At 33.7% G+C, this 23,287-nt stretch overlaps 1 protein-coding gene across 1 annotated transcript; it reads right to left on the reverse strand.

Moving 5' to 3' along the window:
• Nucleotides 1-433: 433 nt before the first annotated feature.
• Nucleotides 434-6,967, reverse strand: LOC126726838 (probable galactinol--sucrose galactosyltransferase 2). The gene is made up of 14 exons (XM_050432226.1): nucleotides 6,545-6,967; nucleotides 5,617-5,861; nucleotides 5,043-5,133; nucleotides 4,754-4,802; nucleotides 4,534-4,625; nucleotides 3,720-3,827; nucleotides 3,514-3,648; nucleotides 2,858-3,268; nucleotides 2,126-2,267; nucleotides 1,981-2,048; nucleotides 1,518-1,652; nucleotides 1,224-1,438; nucleotides 981-1,069; nucleotides 434-909 (listed from the first exon to the last, which is right to left on the reverse strand). Exons 1-14 carry the CDS (start codon nucleotides 6,898-6,900, stop codon nucleotides 628-630), a joined length of 2,418 nt encoding a protein of 805 aa, XP_050288183.1. The 5' UTR covers nucleotides 6,901-6,967; the 3' UTR covers nucleotides 434-627.
• Nucleotides 6,968-23,287: the final 16,320 nt, after the last annotated feature.

The following is a 23,287-nucleotide window of genomic DNA, read 5'->3' on the forward strand; positions in this document are numbered from 1 at the left end:
GAGAAGTTATAAGAATTATATTGTAAGGGTCCAGAGCATCCTCAAAATAAGGTTATAAATATTAGAAAAACACAACTTCCATTTTGAGAGTCATTTGTTAATAAATAATAAAAAAAATTGAGGAAAATTTCCACACCCCAAGTACACACCATTAGAACAAGAACAACATAAAATACACAAAACTTAATGCCTGAAATTAGACGACACAGTCTAACTAGCAATAATAAATAAGCCAAAAAAAAAAAAAATGCAACACAGCAACAGTGTTTAGAAAGTCTCTCATGGTGCAGCCAAGTTACACCTCAAGCTGGATATCTAAACCAGAAACAAAAATCTGTCACCATCCACCATCTTGTAACATGTCTCATGTGCAAGCAAATTCTATTCTTTCTTTATTTTCAGGCTAAACAATTAGAACAACTCCACATCAAACTTTTCTAATAATTCTTTTTTAAATGTTCTTCAACTCAAACAAAAATCTGTCACCATTTTCTCAAATGTTGCAGAAGAAAACATTTAGTTCAAGAATTACATTTTCGTTTATTGACTATTTCTCTCTTTTGTTTATTATAAATTTTTAGAATAGTAATAATACTGAAGTGAGAGATTGCATAAAAAAATAAGGCCTCAATAACATATAGCAATGTCCCAAGAACTGGTTCTGTCAGGAACTATTAATGTCAAAAGATTGTCTTCATCTCTGAAGTCGAAGTCCTCAATCTTTGAGTTTATCGAGCATGACTTCGGCTTTGTGCTGGAATATGCTCCAAAATTACCTGATCCTCTCCCCTTGACATGTATTTCACAACTAGAAGAATCACTAAAGAAGTCAATTGCTTCAATGGCTCCACCAGAATTGTACATATTTATCAATCCAACTGGTGCAAACTGAATCTTTTTATTGTAGACCTGCACAAAACCCAAAAAGATTTCATATTTCATATCTCATAAATAATGATGAGCCAGTAAAAGAAGCTAACCTTAATTGGAGATACAGTAAAGACATCACATTGCAGAACTTTCAATGTGACATCAAACTTTTCTTCCTTTGGTAATCGCAGCAAAGACCCTGAAATTGTAACAGATGTATAGGAAATAGACAGACTGATGAGAAATTGTTCTATCCCTGTATGTACTCTCTGTGTTTGTTATCTCCTATCTAAGAAAACTAAGAATGGTATGAGTTGCATGTATAAAAATGTTGTTTGGAAAAATGAAAGAACCTGTGCTGGAGGAAAATACTGCACAATCTCCAGTCCAAAGATTCCCAGAGACCTCTTCAAAATACTCTATATCTGTAGGAGAGACCTTGACAGATAACTCAGAGCTAAGATCTCCTTGAGCATTACTTTTTGAGCAGGGCCAGATTCCTGCTCCTTGGCAGTTGAATACGCCTAAAACTCCAGTGCATTTGTTTAAATTCCAAATCTTCAGAAGACTGATCAGAATTCACACAAGCTGGTCAGGAGGAATGATATATTATCAAATATTATACAACTTAAGTGGAAGGTAAATACCTTTTCCCGTCCATAACTGGGTCATCGAATAAACAATCACGTGTTGGCCTACCGGGGTATTTAGCTCTGAGCACCGACCCATTAGGAAGTACCAGCCTTTTGAGTACCTTGAAATCATGCTGACCAGGTTTGTCACTGTTATCAAATTTCAAATGTAGTAAATTAGTTGTTGCAAAACCATTTCAAAGGAAGAGCACAGATAAAAATACACTTCACCCCAATAATACATGCATCAATACAATGTAAAGAGACATGCATATTACATATATAAATAACAGAGTAGGGTTTGACTGTGGGTTTCTCTTTGTGCATTATATGTAGTGATTGGCTAGAAATGACATTCATAAATCCTTTACAATAAAAAGTTGGAAAAAAGGAGGGTGGGAGGTGGTTGTTCTCATATAGAGGTGCCTTGTATATTTCAACAAGCATCTGAATCTCCATGGTAATCTTTCTTACTTACCTAACATAGACTCCGCAACCTCCCACAGCCCTAGCAACTGCATGAAACTCGGCTGCATCGTGTTTGCTCTGATAGTTGAAAGATAAAGTCATTAAAAACTGGATAATAAAGCAGTAGATAAAATGATGTGAAGGCTAGGCCATACATAGAACATGTCCCAATCTGGGACAACAATTTCACCAAGAAAAATGCTGTTGAAAGCCACAGAAGCTATGTGTAGTGTCTGAGTGGTTGGGTTGCTTGGGTAGTAATCATCGGATGCTCTTGTAATAGCACTTCTTTTTGAACTACATTAGCAAATGCGGAGAAGAAATTATGTTGTATGCAGAAATATTGGCATATAAAATAATCTCCTAAAGTAGCACTCATAAGATGGCATAATATTTATAAAGAAGTGATATGCCAAGATGACTGAAAGGTTCACTTGGTCCAATTGGAACATAAATTACATTATATTGGTTAAAATACCTACACTAAGATGAAATTCAAGGTGTCACATGTGCGGATGCTTGAGGAAATCTTACCAAAACCCTTTCAGGTTAAGTTGCACACTTGTAATGATTGATATCCCATTATTTAATTGTCAATGCTGGAAAAATATCTCCCAATGCAAAATTTCATTGGCTCATATGATTGTAGTAATCTACTCTCAAGTCTTAAATTGCTTTATACATATAGTCTCCTAAATTTTATGGACGTGTGTAACTTGTTAGATTGCTATAGGAGAGGCCTATTAAATGATTTGCATAGTCCCTCTTATTTGGTCCATGCATTTTGCAATTCATGAAATTTAATGTGCACGAGAAATTTTCAGACTGCACTTTGGTTTGTTTAAAAAATAAATTTGGCAGGACATTGTAGAGAAATAGTTATATACTGGTAAATGGAGTCTGTGCTCTGACCCATGCAGCAGATAATGCTGTTGTCTTGAAAGTTGGCGGCTATAGACTTCTCAAGTGCTTGTTGGAAACGTCTGGTAAGAGAAACTCGACCTCCTAAACCACTTGAAACAGTTTCCAGTATGTTCTGAACATCAACCTTAACTCCATCCACATCCTGTGAAACAAGATATTTGTGTAGATCATCATAAAACTGAGATATCTTAGCAGGATCTATTGTACCAACGCCATACTTCTCCATTGCATCCATAGATCCATCCCTCATGTTTGCCAAATTCCCTGGCGACTGTACTGGGTATCTTAATTTTGGATTATACTTTTTGGTTCCTAATGCATTTGGCTGAAGCCCTCCCCAGTATCCCATCAGGGCATGCCATACATATACATACCTGAGAATTTCAAGAAAGATAAAGAAAATGAAATGTCCAGAACTAAAAAAAAATGTATAGAAGAAATTAAGATACTTGTAAGGAAGACAATCAAATATGGAGACCACACTGGTAGTTTTACACCTGGTATTTGTAGATGGAGTTGAGGATGAGCTACTCTTCAACAACCTTATGCTACAATCTTACTTATTGAAGATTTCCATCATAATTAAAAAGGGGGGAAAAAGTCAGTCTTGGAACCTTACTTAAGGCCAAAAGTTCTCTTAATATCTGTAACAAAATCCTTTAGACCACTTGGTGCCTGTGCCTCACTTTGAGGCTCATTTTCTGATCTCCGAAACTTATTATTTTCTTCAATGCTGAGTAATCTGCCACCATGCCTGCAATTTCAAGCAATACGGAAGGTAAATATGCACTCTGTCATGCGCAAGAGAATAATGAGTAAACTTACTGTGACCCTTCAACAAATGGCTCCCCTTCTTTTTGGAATTCATTAATTGTATCTTGCCAGCCATCATCTATTATCAAAAACTTTGCTGGAGTGCCTCCCTGGGATAAACTGGGAGATACAGATATAAAATTAAATAAAAATAGTTTCCAAGCAACCCACGGAGGTAAGTGGAAAAGAAAAAAGAAAATATGAAACAGCTAATCCAAAAAAGTACTTCTTAAGGGCAAAACAAGCTTCCGCGCAAGCTCATAGAAGCAACTTTTGATATATGGAGAAATAAGTGAATCATGGACTGCAATGCTAATGTGAGAATCAGATATCATCACTTCCTCCTTATATTTGTGTGGCAAACAAAGATGATATATAATAGACACATCTCACTTAAGAGATACGTGAATACATTATAAGCAACATCCTTATGATAGCATATCAGTAGTTTCCTTTTGTAAGGCGCAAAACCATCCAAAATGCTTATTTTACTTGATTTTTCCATTCAACCTTACATATATGGGAATATTTAAATCCTACACAGGATCCCCAAAAATGATGATTAATAATTTATTTAGAGTTCAATTTCATCCCCCTCAAAATTTTTCATCATAACTCAATTCCACACCTGGGAGGCTGGGATAATCAAGTATTATTTCATTACAACTCAATTCCTCACCAATAGGCATATGTCAACATCCCTGACTATGTAAGTGAACAATCCTGACATACATATAATGAAAGAACTTGTAATAAAGAGCTTTGTTTTGCATATCATTGTAAATCCCTGAATATAAAGAGAAAATGTATGAGAAACTGAACTAACCTTTTAAGGCCATCTTTGATTCCTCGAGGATGAACTTCCTGGTAGAAGGCGTCCCAGGTACACCAACCAAACCAGTCTAACATTCCAGGCAACTGCATCATAAAATCATAACAAAGAAACGAAAGTTATAGAGGACTCTACTTTTCTTCTTTTGTTTCTTGCAAGCACAAGTTGACTAAATTTACTTGGTCTGCTACACAAAATTGGTTGGCTGACTTGCCTGTTTGGTTTCCCTAAGTGAAAAGGTTCCAAACTGCTGCTCCAAAATCCTGCATATGGTCCAAAGTGCATATGAGAAGAGTGATGATAAATAGATTACCAGCTACTAACGAAAACATACAAACTTAGATTTCACAATCTCATATGGTTTATGTCCTCTGTCTGCTGCTTGAATTCATAAAAGTCAGGAGCTGCCATGCTACAAAGCTAACATTAAGTGCCATAGTCCTAAGTAATTTCAGAAATTTACTTAACTTGAAACCTAAAGCTTTCTTGGAGGGCTAACCTACTTCATAGATTCCTTGACCAAATCAAATGGATGGTTTCCATAATTCACAAAAACTGCTTTTAGGGATTCTGATGTAACTATTTCCGGGTCACCTGTCAAAATACATATAACGTTCTAGTCATTAGAATAATAGAATATGAGAAACTTGAGAAGACAATTGGTGAGTAGGAAAAAATTGGTTTTCTTTTTTTCTTTTGTCTCCTCTTAGAAGGGACAAAATGTTCGTCCTTATCAACCTTCAGACATAATATACCCGTGGCTGCATACTGTTTTTCTTCAAACCCAACTGAGTGCAAAGCCTTAACCTAGCTCAGCTGAATTAGATGGTCCTATAACATAATCTATTGGTTTTTGGTACATTATACATAGTGAGATTAGTGCAAATGATAAGTCAGACTTATCCAGTAGCATCAACTTCTCTAATAAATTTTCTCAGTAAGTTTATTTGACATTATATGGCACAACGAGTGCTGGACGCAAAAAAAAATTTACACCAGATTTCCATTATGCTTCATATCAATAACAAATGTGATAAAAATTAAAAAAAGGGGATAAGCAAAACTTTGAAATATTACCACTTTCAACACAGAACTGGAGCTCATTTAATGAATTCCCCTGCAAGCTACTTCTAAATTCACCATCTAGCACAGGCAAGAAAATGATATAAGAAGTTGCTTTATTTTTTGCATCAATTTCTGGTCCTTCCCTTGCTTCCAGGAGCAACATCTGAGTTTCAATAGGAATGTCACTGCCTGAATTCCCCACTCGAGGTATCATCCACCATATTTTAAATCTAAATATACACAATAACCTCACATCCCTGCATCAAGAAAATATCATTAGGAATTAATTCTAATTGGATCTTCAATGGACATGATTGAATGTGAGATAAAAGACATTTCCGTGGCCAAACACAGTATAATATTTAGTGAACCCTTGCTGATATCATTTCTGATTAAACAGAGGATTAAGAAATGAACCGGTTAAAGTTTAAAGCTTGAGACACAAATTAAAGACCAATTTCAAAACTAAGAAAACACTAAGAGCATCAAAAGACTAATTATCCAATTGTATGCCATAAAGCTGTGTTTTGGTATCCACAATTATCAATAGATGTAAAAGATGGAACACTTATTGATGGCATTTTTTATTGTAGGTGGGATTCAAACGCAGGTCACTTATTCGACTATAAGAGTAGAATTATTTTGCTGTATCCAGACTAACACCAATCCAACCCATTTCATGAATAAAATGTGATCAATTAACCCACCAACAAAACTACTTAATGAGTCAAGGTAACTGCAATGCACAACTAACTTTGATGTTTAGAACGAAAATAATATGTCTCACTTTGATTTGATTGAAATAAAAATAAGCACATACTAGAATACAACACTATATTTTCCAAATGGGTGAAACTAGATAAAGTAAAACAATCCGATTGTAAAGTTAAAAAGCTACAAATAAAAAACAAAAATAAAAGGAAATAAAGAACATGCTTACTCGATGACTCCAAGCTTGAAAACAAGTCGGGAACTAGCATCACCAGTGGAAGTGGCACCAACAAATGCTGATGAATCCGTCAATGGCGTGATAACCACATTGTCAGGCACACCCGTCAATGCTTCCTTACCTTTGATATTAAGAGTACCATCTTTAAGGACAGGTTTTGTATTGAGAAACATGGAATGTCTACATGTCTGAAGCCGACCAAGGCGGCGACCGCTGTGGCCATGATAGAGAACCCTTTGGTTTGAAGGTAGTAAGAAGGAGGAGAATGGAGAGTTGAGTTGTAGAAACCTCGTAGTCGTAGGTGGAGAAAACATGGTGTTGGTGTTGGTGTTTGTGTTTGCTAGCATAGCAAATAGCTCTAGCAAGCACTGTTTGATATGTGAATTCGACCGTTATAAGGAAACCATAATAATATGTGAAGGAGAACTGTAGAAGTATATGTGGATGTGGGTTGGTTCCAAGTTGATGGGGTGATGAGGTTAGCCTTTAAGCCTTTGCTTATTGACCACATTTTTAAATTTGGTAGTGACCTTTTTCTCGTTTTGTCATTTGCAATCTTGTATCGATCGATTCAATTTCAAACTAAGATAATGAGATATATCAAACTTTATTCAATTGGACAAGATTATTTATCGGTCCTTTTTTTTTTTTTTTTTTTTGAGAATCTTATCAAATGAGTCTTTTATTTTTAACTTTTTAACACCCCCTAGTCCCTTCTAAACCATAGTTCCTTAACCTTGAACCAATTAGCCTTTTAACGTTGCTTAAGGTCTAATTAGGGATAGCTATGAGCTGGGTTTGGAATTTGGATCCAGTGTACCTGAACCTGACCCAAAATCTTTATTTGTGGAAGCCCGGACCTTGAAACCCAATTATTGCTTATACCTTATCCCTGCTTGAAATTTTTGCATGCGGATACCCAGGCTTGACCTGAATGGCCGGACCTTTCTTCTTCTTCTTCTTCTTTTAAAAAAAAAAAAAAAAAATTTAATTAATTAATTTAATGTTAAGACATTTTTTTTTTTTTGAGAAATAATTTAATGTTAAGACATGATTTTGCATATAAACCATTTTAGACTAAAAACCTAATATTTTCAGTTTTTTATTTATTTATTTTATTTTAAATAGATGTATGGATTAAAAATCTTGTTTGCTAGACCTCACAAGAGAGCAAGTACATCTATTTCATATAAAAAAGATGATGAAAAGTTGATTCCTTTTTGTTTTGTTTTTTTTTTTGTTTTTTGTTTTTGTTTTTTTTTTCAAAAAGTAGTTTCAGCTATCTTTCTGCCTCTCCAATCCATAATAAACCATATCCTATCCGAATAAGCAAACCTCACTCTTAAAATCCTACTCCCTGCAAAGAAGTCTGCTTTGATAGTGCAACACAACAGAGGACCAAAATAACATGAAGGAAAATCATCTACTATTCATTAAGAAAAATCAATATTGATTAAATGACTTAAGTGATTGATGTCTTGATCTAATGATAAAGAGCTATCATCAGAAGCGGATGCCATAGATTGAAATTCTCTCTATATATAAAAAAAGTGAATTAATAAACTCAGTTTTTTATCCATTGACATTGGTTTATTTATTCATTTTAAAATTGAAAATAAAATACAAGTAATAATATCTTTAAATAGTATTAATTATTTGAAAATATCTTAAATATGCAAAATGTCTCAAAGACGCATTAGATACAATCTTATTAGTTTTTCTCAAAAAAAGAAAAAAGAAAAAAAAATATAATCTGTGGGGCCCGAGAATTTATGGGCCCGACCCACTTCATAATAGGGCTCAGGATCCAAGCCAAGGAGAATAATTTCCGAGGACGCAAAGTATAAATCCGGACAAGGCCCAAATATATGGCCGAGGACGATTTTATGCTCGGCACCTCACAAAACGCCTGAAGGAAAGGACAAACTCAGTATAGGGGCAGGGCAAGGGAAAAAGCTACCAATATCGTAGTACAGAACCCTGCATCTGACAGGCCCATACTCCAAACCATGCTATTTAACTTTTCTAGCCACCTCCAACCACTCTATGTACAGATTGATATGACAGGTCTATACCCCAAAAAAGTGAAACTGACAAGTGGACACTAAAAGAAAAGTGAACACTAGTATAAAAGGGGAAGAGAGCCAAGGGGAAGGGGGTCGGGGCAGAAGGATAAAATCCTACAAAAGGGAGAAGGGAAAGGATACTATGCTCCTCGGACATAGTCCGAGGACTTAAACCCTACAATCCGCACCAATGGAAGGCTTAGCTAGTCAAGCCAAGTCCACGCATATATAAGCTTCCATCAAAACCATGACTAAACCGCTGACCTGTGACCAAGGTCCTGCCTTTCAAGCTCACTTTCTACAAATCATATTGTTAGGGCCCTTTATATACGAGCTCAATGTCATTCTTGGGTCGTTAAATAATCGTGTCCCTACACAATCTTATTAGTTGGCGAATTCAATGCTAATTGATTAGCATTTTTTTTTTTCAAACATTGGTGATTTTTTTAAACTATCAATTGATACCACCGCAAACCCTTGGTGCGATGGTCACTCCACAAGTATAAGTGCTTGTGGAGTGTAGGCCCTGTGGGGGGTAAGGATCGGGGTTCAAGTTTTCAAAAGAGAGGTTCACACACATATAAACTTAGATTATACTAGAGTAGAATTCTATCTTATATCAAAAAGAAAAAAAAAAAAAAACTATCAATTGATATCTTTCCTTATTTGACATTTTCCATGCCAAACACTTTAAAAAAATTTCCATGTCAAATGCTTTAAAAAAATGCGAATATCAATGACATTACTATATGTTGCACAAAGAAATCAATGACAATTAGTGATTAATAGGAAGATTCATGTAATATGTGCTTGTTTAACATGTTCCCTCGGATTCTTAAGGAAATTTTGTGAGCAAATTAAGTCAATTTGGCCCTTTTTGGGAAGTAATGATACCAATGACATTAATATTTTCCATTCAAGTGAAAGTTAGAATGATGATATAAGAGATTTTTATTTTTTATTTTTTGAGAATGATGATATAAGAGATTTGACTTTACAAAATGGAAAATTCTTAGGTACTTCCGGAATATGAAAAAATTGTGCTCCATCTTCTCACATTCATGATGAACTCTATCATGAATTTAATAAGTGAATTCCACTATGAATATGAGATGATGAAACATCATTCTTTGTACTCCAAGAGTACCAAAGAATTACTCTTTCAAAATTACAAACCAAAATTCAAAAAAATAAAATAAAAGAACAAAAATTCAATATGCAGTAATTCCTTTGGGTGGTTTATCTCCTTTGCTTAATTTTTTTTTTTTTTTTTTTGAAAAACAAACAAACTGTTAAACACATATACACATACATAATTACACTCTCTTACTAAACTCAAACACATTACTTAACCCAAAGTATTGCTACAAAAGACCACTTCTTTGCTTAAATTAAAATATCTAAGTTACTGCTAAAAAAAAAAAAAAAATCTAAGTTACGTTGACCTAAGCAACGACGATTTCCAAGGGATTCACATCCCAAATATGATAGTCCAATCCATCGTGGATGTGTTGGACTTGGGTTATTCTACCATTTACAAACAGGTTTTAACCCTTAGGCCATCTATATCAGATTGGACCTTGTAGCGTAGGGCCCAATTATGAGCAGGATTTCTAATTTTGTAATCTAAATGACCCAACTGCACATTCAGTCTTTCTAATTGTGTTCAAGCCTGAATGTTGGTTATTACCTAGACTGCCTTGATCACCATTTGGACCAGCCCATGTATAATGGGTGAATGTGTCCTTTGATTAGTTGAATTTTGTCCCCTTCCATTCCTTGAGTACTAAAACTAAGAGCATCTCTAACAGAACATGCATATCTAAAATATATAGAGTGAAATTGGAAAAAAAAGAAAAACTGTGCTCCAACAACCTTTCTAAAACCCTTTTTTTTTTTTTTTTTTTTTTTGCTCATGACCAGTAGCTCATCAAGTCTGATGAGCTATTGTTCATTCTTCAAATCCCTTTTTTTTCTATTATAATAATTAGGTGTTGAATAAAAAAATGTTGGAAGATGTGTAGTTGTTAGAAAAAGAATAAATAATGAATGAATAAATAATATTTAAATGAGATAAAGAATGAGATAGAGAGTTTGTTGGAAAGTGTAGTTGAAAAAGTAGGTAGATAAAGGTAAAAGTCACTGTTCATTCTCCAAACAGTACAAAAATTTACTAATTCTCCAAACAATACAAAAATTTGCTAATTCTGCTAGAGATGCTCTAAAGGTCTATTTTCAAGCATTCAACTATTTTCTTTGAGATTCAATCTAAGATAGTTTGGAAACCTCACTCCAACTTATATATTCCAAGACATCCAGCGTGGAATTGGTTTATTGAAGGAGCTCCAATCGGTTCTCTTCTCGATTTATTTTTTAATAGTTAATGGTGAATTATTAAGACGAAGGACAAACGGTGATCACCAATGTGAATTTAATGGCTTAAAATGACAACAATATAACTTAAAGAACCAAAATATGACAACAGAAAAAACGTAAGGGATGCAATTTTTTATTTTATGTCTTTTCTTTTCTCAAGTTGGTTTTTTCTAAAGTTATAAAATACGTGTTGACTTTTTAGTGTTGACTTTTTATTGTTTCCTTCCAACTCAATTTCAACCCTCCCCAGGTGATATTAATAAAGTTGTGTTTAAGGATGATGATTGATGAGTTTGAAAACAACCTCTCTTTTCTTTTTCTTTTTCTTTTTTTCTTTTTTTTTTTTTGGTTGAGAAATGGTTTAAAAATAACCTTAAAATAAAGACAAATCATAACGGAAATATGTGGATTTTTACGCCTGCATGAGTGTGTGAATTGTGCTTATTTAATTTTTTATATAAGATAGAAATTATACTCTAGTCTAATCTTCTAAGTGTATATGTGTGTAAAGCTCCCTTTGGGATATTTGAACTTTGGTCCTTACCCCTCTTCCATCCTATAAAAACTTTGTACTTGTGGAGTGAACATTACGCTAAGGGTGCACGGTGATAATTGTGCTTATATAATTGATTTGTCTTTTAATAAAATCTATAACAGCCATTAATTGGTATTATTTAGAAAATAAACTCTATGGTTGCACGCATGTATGATCATTAATTAATTTACTTATGAAATAAGTTGTTTATTCATGGTAGGAAAGGAAAAACAATTGACTTTTATAAAATAAGTTGTGTATTCAGAGGATAGGAAAGGAGAAACAATTGATTGGTAGTGAATAGAAAATGAACTCTATGGTTGCATGATCCATGTTGAAAGACCACAATTTGACTTCCTACAACCACTCTAAAAAAGCATGTGTGGCGTGATGTTGAATGTTATAAAAGATTTGAATATGTCTTTCTCATCACCAACTGGTTTTGAGGTAGAATGACATAGCTCACTGTCTGACAAATAGTATCAGAACCAAGGTCATGAGTTCGAGTCAATAGAGTGTCATTGTGAGGGAGGGATTGTCCACAATTTGACTTCCTAAAACCACACTAAAAATAGGCTCATGGTCTGACAATGCACAATTGATCTTTAATTTGTTCATAAAATAAGTTGTGTATCAAGGCAGAAAAGGAAAAACAATTGTACAATGTTAGGGATATTATACAAAGTAATAATGGAAGAACAAAGTTAACATAAAAGACAACAGAAAATAGATAACTTAGAGGCACAATATCGTTTTCCTTAGACAATATTTGCCCCCCACACTATTGTTGCTAAAGGGTTATCACAAATTTGTTCTCAAAATACAATTAAGATGTTGGGTTATACATATAGCAATTCTAGAGAATAACCACAGGATTTCAAGTGAATATAAGCCTCTATTTATACTCATAGGGATATATTTCATCAAAAGACACGTATAGAGGGTTAAAATGTTTCATAAAACCATTCACAATGCTTGAAACCTCTTTAACCTTTCCGAACAGTCACTAGAAAAATTCTGCAAAAAATTTAGTTTTCGAGTTTCGATTGATCGAAAGGTTTTTTCGATCGATCAAATGTTCTTTTCGACCGATCGAATAGGATTCGAATAGCAATCAAACTATCTAGAAACTCCAGGATTTTTTCTTTAACATTTCAATCGATCAAGGCAAAGCTTCGACCGATCAAAAATACTTAACTTCGAATTTTCACTTAGAAAATTTTAGAACTTGAATTTTCACTTTAACAACTTTATGAAACAATATTTTCAAAACTCAAACAACAATATTACAACCTATTCTTGTATATACCTATATATACAACATGCAATAAGAGTCAAAGTTATTGGTGTAGAACTACATGTCTACATATAACATGCAATGTGTTCCCCCATTGACTTTGAGATATTCAGATTAATCAACAGAGTATGTTTGAATTAGGTAAAACATTGGCAAAATAACTCAACAACTTATTCAAAATTGTAAAGTAATGTTGCCAACCATATGATTATGCAATCTAAAACTTTTTGTTCAATTATTTCTAAAAACAAAATAAATTATGTTATTTTATAAAAAATAATGCAAACTATGAACGCTTTCAAATAGCAAATATGTTTAACCTACCAAATACATATTATACTCCATTACAAATTATTTCTATTGACCTGTGCATTGTGCTGATTTGCAACTAGTATTGTAAAGAACGTTGTATAGTCTTCAGTAGACATGGCAAAACGGGCGGGTCGGGTCGGGTTCGGGTCGGGTCAATCGGGTCACGGGTCAAACGGGTCACGGGTCAAAAACGGGTCATTTTAAGCGGGTTGAAATCGGGTTCGGGTCAATCGGGTTGCGGGTCGGGTCGGGTTGGGTCGGGTTGACCCGTATTTTTCACATGAAATTTTTTATTTTTTTTATTTTTTATTTTTAAATTTTTTTTATAAAGAAAACAATATGTATTTGCCATTTGGATAGTTATGCAACATATTACTTGATGTAAAATGCATTATTTTGCATTCACTACTTATATCAAGAATAAACTCAGTTAAACTTATTAACATTTATTCAATAATTTTAAAATTATACAAATCCTAACATTGCTATCTAAAACAAAACAACACAAAGATAAGTAAAATAAATATACAAGTTTTATTTTTACACAATATCAACATTCCAAAAAAAAAAAAAAAAAAATACAAATGACTTATTGGATAACTCATTTGATAAAGAATAAAAACATATAAGAAAGTTACAATTTTAAAAATTAATTTTATAATCTATTATCAATTGTGGTTGACACTCTATTTCAATTTGAGATATACATTAAAGTTTGATTGTTTACTTATTTATACCTAGTCTTTTTTATGAAGATCATATCATTGTTAAGCAGCACACACTTTAGGAAATATCATAATTTATTTTGAAAAGCCATTTATTTTGAACATAAATTGTTAAAAAATAGATCTAAGCATTCATAATTTATACTAATTTGATACTTTGGCTTTACTATTTTCACACTCGTGAATGTGTCTCACACATATCTATAATTTTAAATCTGTTTTTAACTTTACTGTAACCAGATTATCTTGGCATGTACTTTGCTATTTAATATCTAAAAATCTTTACTCATTACAGAATGCTCAACCATTTATTTTTCAATTAATTTGCATACAGTTATGTAAATGTATCAATTGTTTCCTTAAAGCTCACAATAAACAATTAAACCAATATTGTCTTAATTTCACTATTTTTTTTACCCAAAAAAAAAAGTTTTAAAAAAATGGTTCGGGTTCGGGTCGGGTCGCGGGTCGGGTCGGGTTGACCCGCACAAAACACGGGTCGGGTCACGGGTCAACCCGTTTTTGCTTCGGGTCAAAAAAATCGGGTTCGGGTTGGGTATTTTTCGGGTCGGGTCGGGTCGGGTCAGAAAATTCTGACCCGTTTTGCCATGTCTAGTCTTCAGTCTTCAATCTTCACTAACATCCTCAACTCACCACTGGCGACGCCCAGTGTGCGACCACCCTAATTTTTTTAAATATAACTTAAAAATTTTGAGTTTTAAATTAATATGGGTTTTTTGACCACTATAGAAAAAAAAAAAAAAACACACACACACACACACACACACACACTTGAACACCCTTAATAACAATTGAGCCCATTAAAAATAAAATTCATCATCTCCAAAATTTTAGTTCGTTGAATGTTGAAAAAACAATTGTATGAAATGCTATGTTTACAACATTTTCGCAATATTTTCGTAACAAATCCTAAATAACAAGTTGTTACGGATGAATAGAAAATAATTTCAGTAGTAAGTTCAAATTAGAACCAGTAAAAACTTACAACTTAGGTTTTGTTGTGAAAGTATTGCAAAAATATTGTGGACCTAACACTCCTCAAAAATTGCTCAAACAAACATATTAGCCTTAAATCTCAAATCAAACATTTAATTGCGATTTTTAAATTATGTTTCAACTGGCATTTTTAAATTTGCTATTTTTTATATAAAAAAAATGCACACTTTTCAAATAGCTAGTCTGTTAGTATTTGCTTTAGTTTTTAACTGAATTTGTTGGATTTATGTGATATAATTTTTCAAAAAAGGTAATGTATTTTGTTTATATTTGTACTTTTTTAGGCAATATGTTAGTAATTGAATAGGAGATCAGTAGCTTAAAAATTGCTTGGTTGTGTATATTGAAAAAGATGTAGTTGATAATATTAATAATGAAAAATTATTATATCATACAACAATTTTAAAATATGAAAACTTGTGAAAGAAAATTTTAACACTTTATGTATTGGAATATGTTTTTATTTTGTGATGTTAATATATTCAAGTTTTATTATTAATAAATTTTTTAAAACTAAGTGTTTTTAATGATCATCCTAAAAACACTTTCTAAAGCCGCCATTGCAACTCACTAGAATTTGTAGAAGAAATTATGAAAGCCAGAGAGGTCACATTCAACACTAGACCTCACTAGTGCTGCATTTTCTAAAAAATGATTTGTGAAGGGTGTTCTTATGATTGTTCATATGAATGTTCATAAAGAACGGGTTTTGTCTTGCGATCAATCATTTAGACTGTTGGATTGTCATCAAATGGTTTTTGTTTTATTATTTTCAACAAGAAAGAAAGAAAGTTATACAATTAGTTTCAATCTTATTTGTTCAAGAATATCAATATTCATCACATACCATCTAATGCTCTTCTCACACTTATGACGCATATTTTTTTAATTTGAACTACAAACTTGACTAATGGTGATCACCAATGTGAATTTAATAGCTAAAAATGACAACAATATAACTTAGAGAACCAAAGTATGACAACAAAACAAACATAAGGGATTTTTTTTTTTTTTTTTTTTTTTTTTTTTGTCTTTTCTTTTCTCAGGTTGTTTTTTCCTAAAGTTATAAAATATATGTTGAATTTTTATTGTTTCCTTCCAACTCAATTTCAACCCTCCCCAGGTGATACTAATAAAGTTGTGTTTAAGGATGATGATTGATGAGTTTGAAAACAACCTCTCTCTCTCTCTCTCTCTCTCTCTCTCTCTTTTTCTAGGGTTGAGAAACAATTTAAAAACAATCTTAAAATAAAGACAAATCACAACGGAAATGTGTGGATTTTTACGCCTGCATGAGTGTGTGTATTGTGCTTATTTAATTTTTTATTTTTTACAAGATAAAAAATTTACTCTATCTTAATCTTTTAAGTGTATATGTGTGTGAAGCTCCTTTTTGGGGACTTGAATTTTGACCCTAACACATTCTCCATCCTACAAGAACTTTGTATTTGTGGAGCGAACATCACACTAAGGATGCGTGGTGATGATAAAATCTATGACATCCATTAATTGGTACTATTTAGAAAATAAACTCTATGGTTGCACACATGTATGATCTTTAATTGATTTATTTATGAAATAAGTTGTTTATTCGTGGTAGGAAAGGAAAAACAATTGATTTGTAGCCATTGATTGATAATAAATAGAAAATGAACTCTATGATTGCATGATGCATGTTGGAGGACCACAATTTGACTCCCTACAACCACTCTAAAAACAAGCTTGTGTGGCATGATGTCGAATGTCATAAAAGATTTGACTGTATCTTCCTCATTACCAATTGGTTTTGAGGTAGAATGACACAACTTACGATTTGACAAATTGTATCAAAGCCAAGGTCATGGGTTCGAGTCAAGAGAATATCATTGTGAGGGAGGGATTGTTGAGGGGACCACAATTTGACTCCCTACAACCACTTTAAAAATAGGCCCGCATGGCATGAAGTCAAATGTCATAAAAGATTTGAATGTGTCTTCTTCATCACCAATTGATTTTGAGGTGGAACGACACAACTCATGGTCCGAAAATGCACATATGATCTTTAATTTATTCATAAAATAAGTTGTGTATTAAGGCAGAAAAGGAAAAAACAATTGTACAATAGGAGTCAAAGCAATTGGCAAAGAACTACACATCTACATGTAACATGCAATGTGTTCCCCCATTGACTTCGAGATGTTCAAATTAATCAACTGATTATTTTTGAATTAGGTAAGGCATTCACAAAATAACTCAACAACTTATTTAAATATGTAAAGTAATGTTGCCAACCATATGATTATGCAGTCTAAAACTTTTTATTAAATTATTTCTAAAAACAAAAAACATTATGTTGTTTGATAAAAAATAATGCAAACTAAGAACACTTTCAAATAGCAAATATGTTTAACCTACCAAATACATATTATACTCCACTACAAATTATTTCCATTTTCTTGTGCATCGTGCTGATTTGTAACTAGTATTGTAAAGAATGTTTTATAGTCTTCAGTCTTCACTAACATCCTCAACTCACTAGAATTTGCAGAGGAAATCATGAAAGCCAGAGAGCTCACATTCAGCATTGGATCTCACTAGTGCTGCACCTGCATTTTCTAAAAAATGATTTGTTAAGGGTGTTCTTATGAATGTTCATAAAGTAAGGGTTTTGTCTTGCGGTCAATCATTTAGACTGTTGGATTGTCATAAAATGGTTTTTGTTTTATACTTTTCAATAAGAAAGAAAGAAATTTATGCAATTAGTTTCAATCTTATTTGTTCAAGAATATCAATATTCATCGCATACTATCTAATGCTCTTCTCATACTTATGAATTAATGCTCTTCTCACACTTATAACTCATATATATATATATATATATATATATATTTTTTTTTTTTAATTTAACTATAAACTTGTCCACTTGCAGAAGCCCGCCTCCCCAAATTATGTTCTATGATAACCTTGGGAGCAATGAAATATATGCCTCTACATTCCACTGGTATATCTTGAACATCTTTCACAAATATGTATAGGAAAATTCATATAACAATAAACTTGATCATTAGTTAAGATCACCTAATTAACCAAACAAATGAATCATAAAAAATGAAACTTGCAGTTTAACATCTACTGCATTGTTGGCGCTCTTGAACTAAAATTCAGCCCTTGGTCTGATCTACCAATTGAATGAAATAGTGTACCATTTTCTTCTATGATATTGGACTGCCATGGTAGATTAACTTTTGAGTATAAAGATTAAAACAACCCTAGTATTGGTTGATTTCAACTATACAATGCATATTACAATTGCAATCAGCTTTTTTGGATAACTTTTGGCTTTTATGTTCAGCTCAACTTTCTAAAACTTCATTTTTTCTCACATTTGAACAATTTCAGCAAAAAGCAATTAGAAATAAGCTAAATAAACTAATGACAAACATAGAAGAAATATGAAAGGATCTTGGCTTTTTGATTGTCTGGGCAATAAGAATACAGTTATTCCAGAAAATATTTGCCGGAGTAGACTTACATTATTACAACATTGATTAATATAGTGATGCAGGAATTTCAGGAGCATCTGAACGAATTTTTTGATATGAATATCCATTATTCTGAGATCTTTTGTTATATCTGGTGCTCAAGTGGAGGAGTATAAGGCTTGGCCACCAAATATCATTATTCTTTGAAAAAAAGTATTGATTGATGTTTGATTTTTCCAAGCTTAGTATTTGTTGCTTGCCACTCGTCTTTCATGAGAGAATGGCGAAATCATAACTGGACGGGAGCCGCACCCATCTATCTTCTCCGGTAATGGCGTTGGTGTTAAAATGTTGTAGGGGCAGAGAATTTTGCTATGCACTATCGTGGGTGGTGGCCCTGTGATTTTTTTGGGTGTACCGAAGTAGGAGTTGGTGGTTGACGAGGATAAATCCAGTGGTGGTTGTATATTTTGATGGTGGTGCTATGATTTTTTTTTTTTTTTTTTGGGTAGTTGGGAGATTGACTCCGTTTAACCCTTCTGTTTGTGCTTAATAAGTAATGTTCACGTGGCTTGATTTGTTTGGTTGAGTATAGAGTGGAGTATATAAGTTGGAGAAAGTATATAGTGTTTTTGAAACTCCAACTCAACACACATGTGGTGTTTCTAAGACCAATACAAAATTGACACATGGATTAAAAATTACAACTCAGGTTACTTAAAATAAAAAGACACAAATACCCTCTAAATTTTCACTATCCCGCCACTCTTCCTTTTCTTCTTCTCCAAAACAAAAAATTTCATCTTTCTCTCTCACTCTCTCTTTGTTTCTCTCACACCAACACCTCCATCTGTCACCAGCACCTCCATCTTCCTTTCTTAACTCCAAACCTTGATAGCTACTGCCTAGCATCGTTGGTTATCATTAGTTCCAATGAGATTGACCTTTGTCTCGTAGAAAAATGCCCAAAATTGTCTCTCCGTTGTTTCCAACCACGACGCCGAAAGTTTTCTCGCTGCTTTCAACTCCTGATTTTGCAAGAAGGTTTCTCCTCACTCTTTTTTCATCTTATTTTCTGGATTTTTTTGCTTATATATGTGCACAAACTAGCCTAAAGAATGAATGGTTAAATGAACAAAGAAAGGCAATTGGGCCACACCCCAAAAGCCCGAAAAGTAAGCAAATATGGCCCAAGCAATGGCCCAAACAGGGAAAACAACCTGGAAAATAAAGAATAAAGTCCACAGCGAGCCCGTTGGCTCTCTTTAAGGTAAGGGTAGTGCATAGGAGTCAGCCACTGTAGAATGTCCCTCCTTAAAGAGTAAGAATGGGTCTTGAAAAGGCCTAAGAATGAAAGAATAAGATAAGGCCTAGAAGGGTCACCTAGTAGAAACCAATAAGAAGTAAGGGAAATGGCACAAAGAGTTAATGGGCTCAGCCCAACAAGATAAAATGTGGCAGGCCCAAGTAGCCCATGTTGCTCTTATGCAAGGGACATAGATAAACTATAGATCCCATAAGAACATAAAGCAATGAAACAAAACTAGACAAGAGTGGCCAGAGTATCACCAACCTATAACCTAGCCAATGCAAGGAAGGTGGGACCCGTGGCCAGAGAGATTACATAGGGCATGGTTTGGTAGAGGGGGGAAAAAAGTCTAGTTTTGGAATCCTTCTTGAACCTCTTTTGAGAGATACTTTGTTGGAAAAGCATCTTTACCAAAATGGGTAATAAGTTAGTTAAGACCATCTAATACATGCCATAGGGAGAACACAAGAAGGGATTTATGGGGTAAGGAGAGAGGTATTCACAGCAGATTAGGTTTGACCTAAAATAAGAAGGAACTTGTCGTGGAGTGTAAGTAGTGGAAGAGAGAGAAAACCCCTGCCAGTGGTTAGGAATTGGTGGGATTGAACAAATTCACATGCGGCCAGAAGGTAGTGGGCACTCTCCTAGCGTGGTGAGTGTCTACAATAGACAAGAGTGGTTGGTGAGGAACAAGGGTAAAAATGGGAAAACACATAAACTTGATTTCAAATATAAATAGGAACGGTACCTATAGGGAAAATAACATAGTAACCTAGGAAATCTAAATAGGGAATTGAAAGTGAAAGAAGAGAGAAAAGGGAAACACAAAGTGAAACTTAAGAGAAAGAAGAGAGTGATTACGACATGCATCACTTGGCAATCTTCGCCCTCCCCCACGTTACAAAACCAAACTCTTTTTAATCTCATTTGAAAAGGTAGATATTCTGACCTATCCTCCTAAGGATACAACTTTATAGCCTCCTAGGGTGATAAGGTTGTGTAAGTTGGAGTTTGGGCTCTTTTTAGTTTACATTTTGCAGAGATTCTTCCATTATTTGCATCATTATTTCTACCATTCTAACAATGCATAACTGCTAACAAAATATTTGCACTAACAATCATTCTGTTGCTCTTTCTCTCTTTCTCTCTATACACACACACACACACACACACACACACACACATCTTGCTTTGGAGTGTTTGTCTTGTGCGCAGACTGAAACATACACACACACACCCACTGTAGAAACCTTAGCCCAAAAGCACAAAAAGGCACCTACAATAATCTAAATGTAATTTGAGGATGACCAATTTAACCAAAAGTAAGTGTAGAATTTTAAATGACAAGCTATGCTAATTCATTTGCAGCTAATGAAGACAGTAAATTACTAAATGGCATACATAAATAGATCAAATGTAAATTTGAGACAATGATCCACTCTTGGCTAAATCAAGAAAATAATGAAATGTCTTTGATGATCATTGTTATTTCTTGTTTGATCAAGTTATAAGTTAAATTGATATATTTTTGTTGATTACTTGATCATTTGGTACTTGAGTTTATGTATCTATCTATTTTCCATGCATATGATACTGAAAATTTCATGCTTTCTTTTTCGGCTATAGATTTAAGTGTGATTGAGTTGTATCATGTGTTCCCAACTCATGTCTAGATCTTAAGTCTGTATACAGTGTATACAGATTTTCGTCAAGAAATTGCCAAAGAGGAAGATTGTTAGGAACTTTGAGTGTCGACATATTCATTGTCAAATTTCATTGTATTTGCAATTGTTTACTATATTTTTCTTTATCGAGTTTTGTTGCACATGAGAGTAGAGGATCATATTTTGAAAATTGGAGCCGTTGTTTGAAGAATTCTGGTTGAGCAAAAATTGCATGTCAGGCAAAAATGACAACTTTAAAAATTGGTTGGACAAAGTGTTAACTCAGTCCAGTCGAATGAAATTTATAACCTAAGAGAAAGTTGTTATTTTCATTCTCTGTAGTTCCTATCCAATTTACCCTCTCATATATCTGTTTATGCCCATGAAATTACACCCAATTCTCAAATTTAAGAGTAAGAGAGCTACCCATTTCCTTAGAGGAGACACAAGCCATATACTATAGATACCTTGTGTGATCTTGGATTGAAACTTGGTGTTGGGAACCACAATAGCAATCTCTAGAAATTTTTAAGTGGCATTGAAGTGCTGAAGAGCATAGACTTGTGGTTTGTGCCTCAACTTGCAAATCTAAAGTGGTGAAGAGGAATGATTGGTGCAATTGGTTGCTATCAAGAGTGGGGAGCTCGAATGCATCTACTCTTTAGAACTTGGAGGGTTTCTAAGTATAATATATCGCAACTATCTTTACTAGTAGATTGATTCAATGCTATAAGCCTTGAAGAGTTTTTACCCATTGTAGGGTTTTTTCTCATTGTAAAAACTTTGTGGTGTTAAGGAGTGTGTATTGTGGATTTGTTATTTGTTGTGTGTTTATTTGTGCAATTAATCAATTGGAAAATTAATTAATTGGACTTAATTGTGTAATTTGCTTTAAATTGATAATTTTATTTTTCATGTTTCATATATATTGATAAACAGTTGGATTCATCCATATGTAGATGGCATTCTCTTATGCATGATTTTGAAATCTAGACCGGACTAAATGATCATACTAGGTTAACCCAAAATTGGCCATCAATCAGGTTTTTTAAACATAAAAACCCGAATCTCCCTGGTCAAACTATCCAGTTTGTGGAACCAAGCACGAGTTTTCCTGTTTTCTTCCCTTACATAATTTTGCTAAAAATCTCCAGCTTTAATCTCATTTGTCCAACACCAAAAGTTCCACCATTACTAGATCTCACCGTTTAATTTGTTTGTTTAGGGATGAGAGAGAGAGAGAGAGAGAGAGAGAGAGAGAGAGAGAGAGAGAAAGATCAAAGAGAATAAAGAAATAAAATAATGGAGAGAAACATTACATTGGCATGAAAGTTTTGTGAATAGAAGTCGAATCATTCATTTTCAAAGAGAAATTTTGTAGGCATTCTTGGAGCTGACTAAAACATAGCAAGAGAAGAAGAGAGAGAGAAAAAGGACTAGAGTATCAGATTATTAGGAAGAAAGAAGATTGAAAACTAAAGAAATAATTTTGAATTGACGGTGAGGATGAAATTTTGGATGTGAGAATACTGGGATTTGGTAATTGATAACACTTGAGAGAATAAAACAAGATAAGGGAAGACATTAGAGAGATAAGAATGAGAAGATGAGTAATGCTAGGAGCACATAAAATTGCACAAATTGTGAGTGGTAGAGGTATCACATCATATGCTACATGACTATGTATTTGAATGTGCCTATCAATTATTTGAGTAATATCAAATCTCATGTTTAGATCTATGCTTCGGACCCATGAAAAAACACAAATGAGCCCAAGGGCAAACCAGACAAGATGATCCATCCATGAAAGTGGCCAATACAGGGTCAGATTTTGCAAGTGACCCCAACCCACTTAGCAAAATCTATGCTTCGGACCCATGAAAAAACACAGATGAGCCCAATCTTATCCACCATACCACACTCCCTTAAATCCTCATTTAAATTGCATGAGCTTGGGCCACACATGAAAGAG

The sequence above is a fragment of the Quercus robur genome, chromosome 5, assembly GCF_932294415.1.
Source record: "Quercus robur chromosome 5, dhQueRobu3.1, whole genome shotgun sequence".
In the NCBI taxonomy this organism is placed as follows: Eukaryota; Viridiplantae; Streptophyta; class Magnoliopsida; order Fagales; family Fagaceae; genus Quercus; species Quercus robur.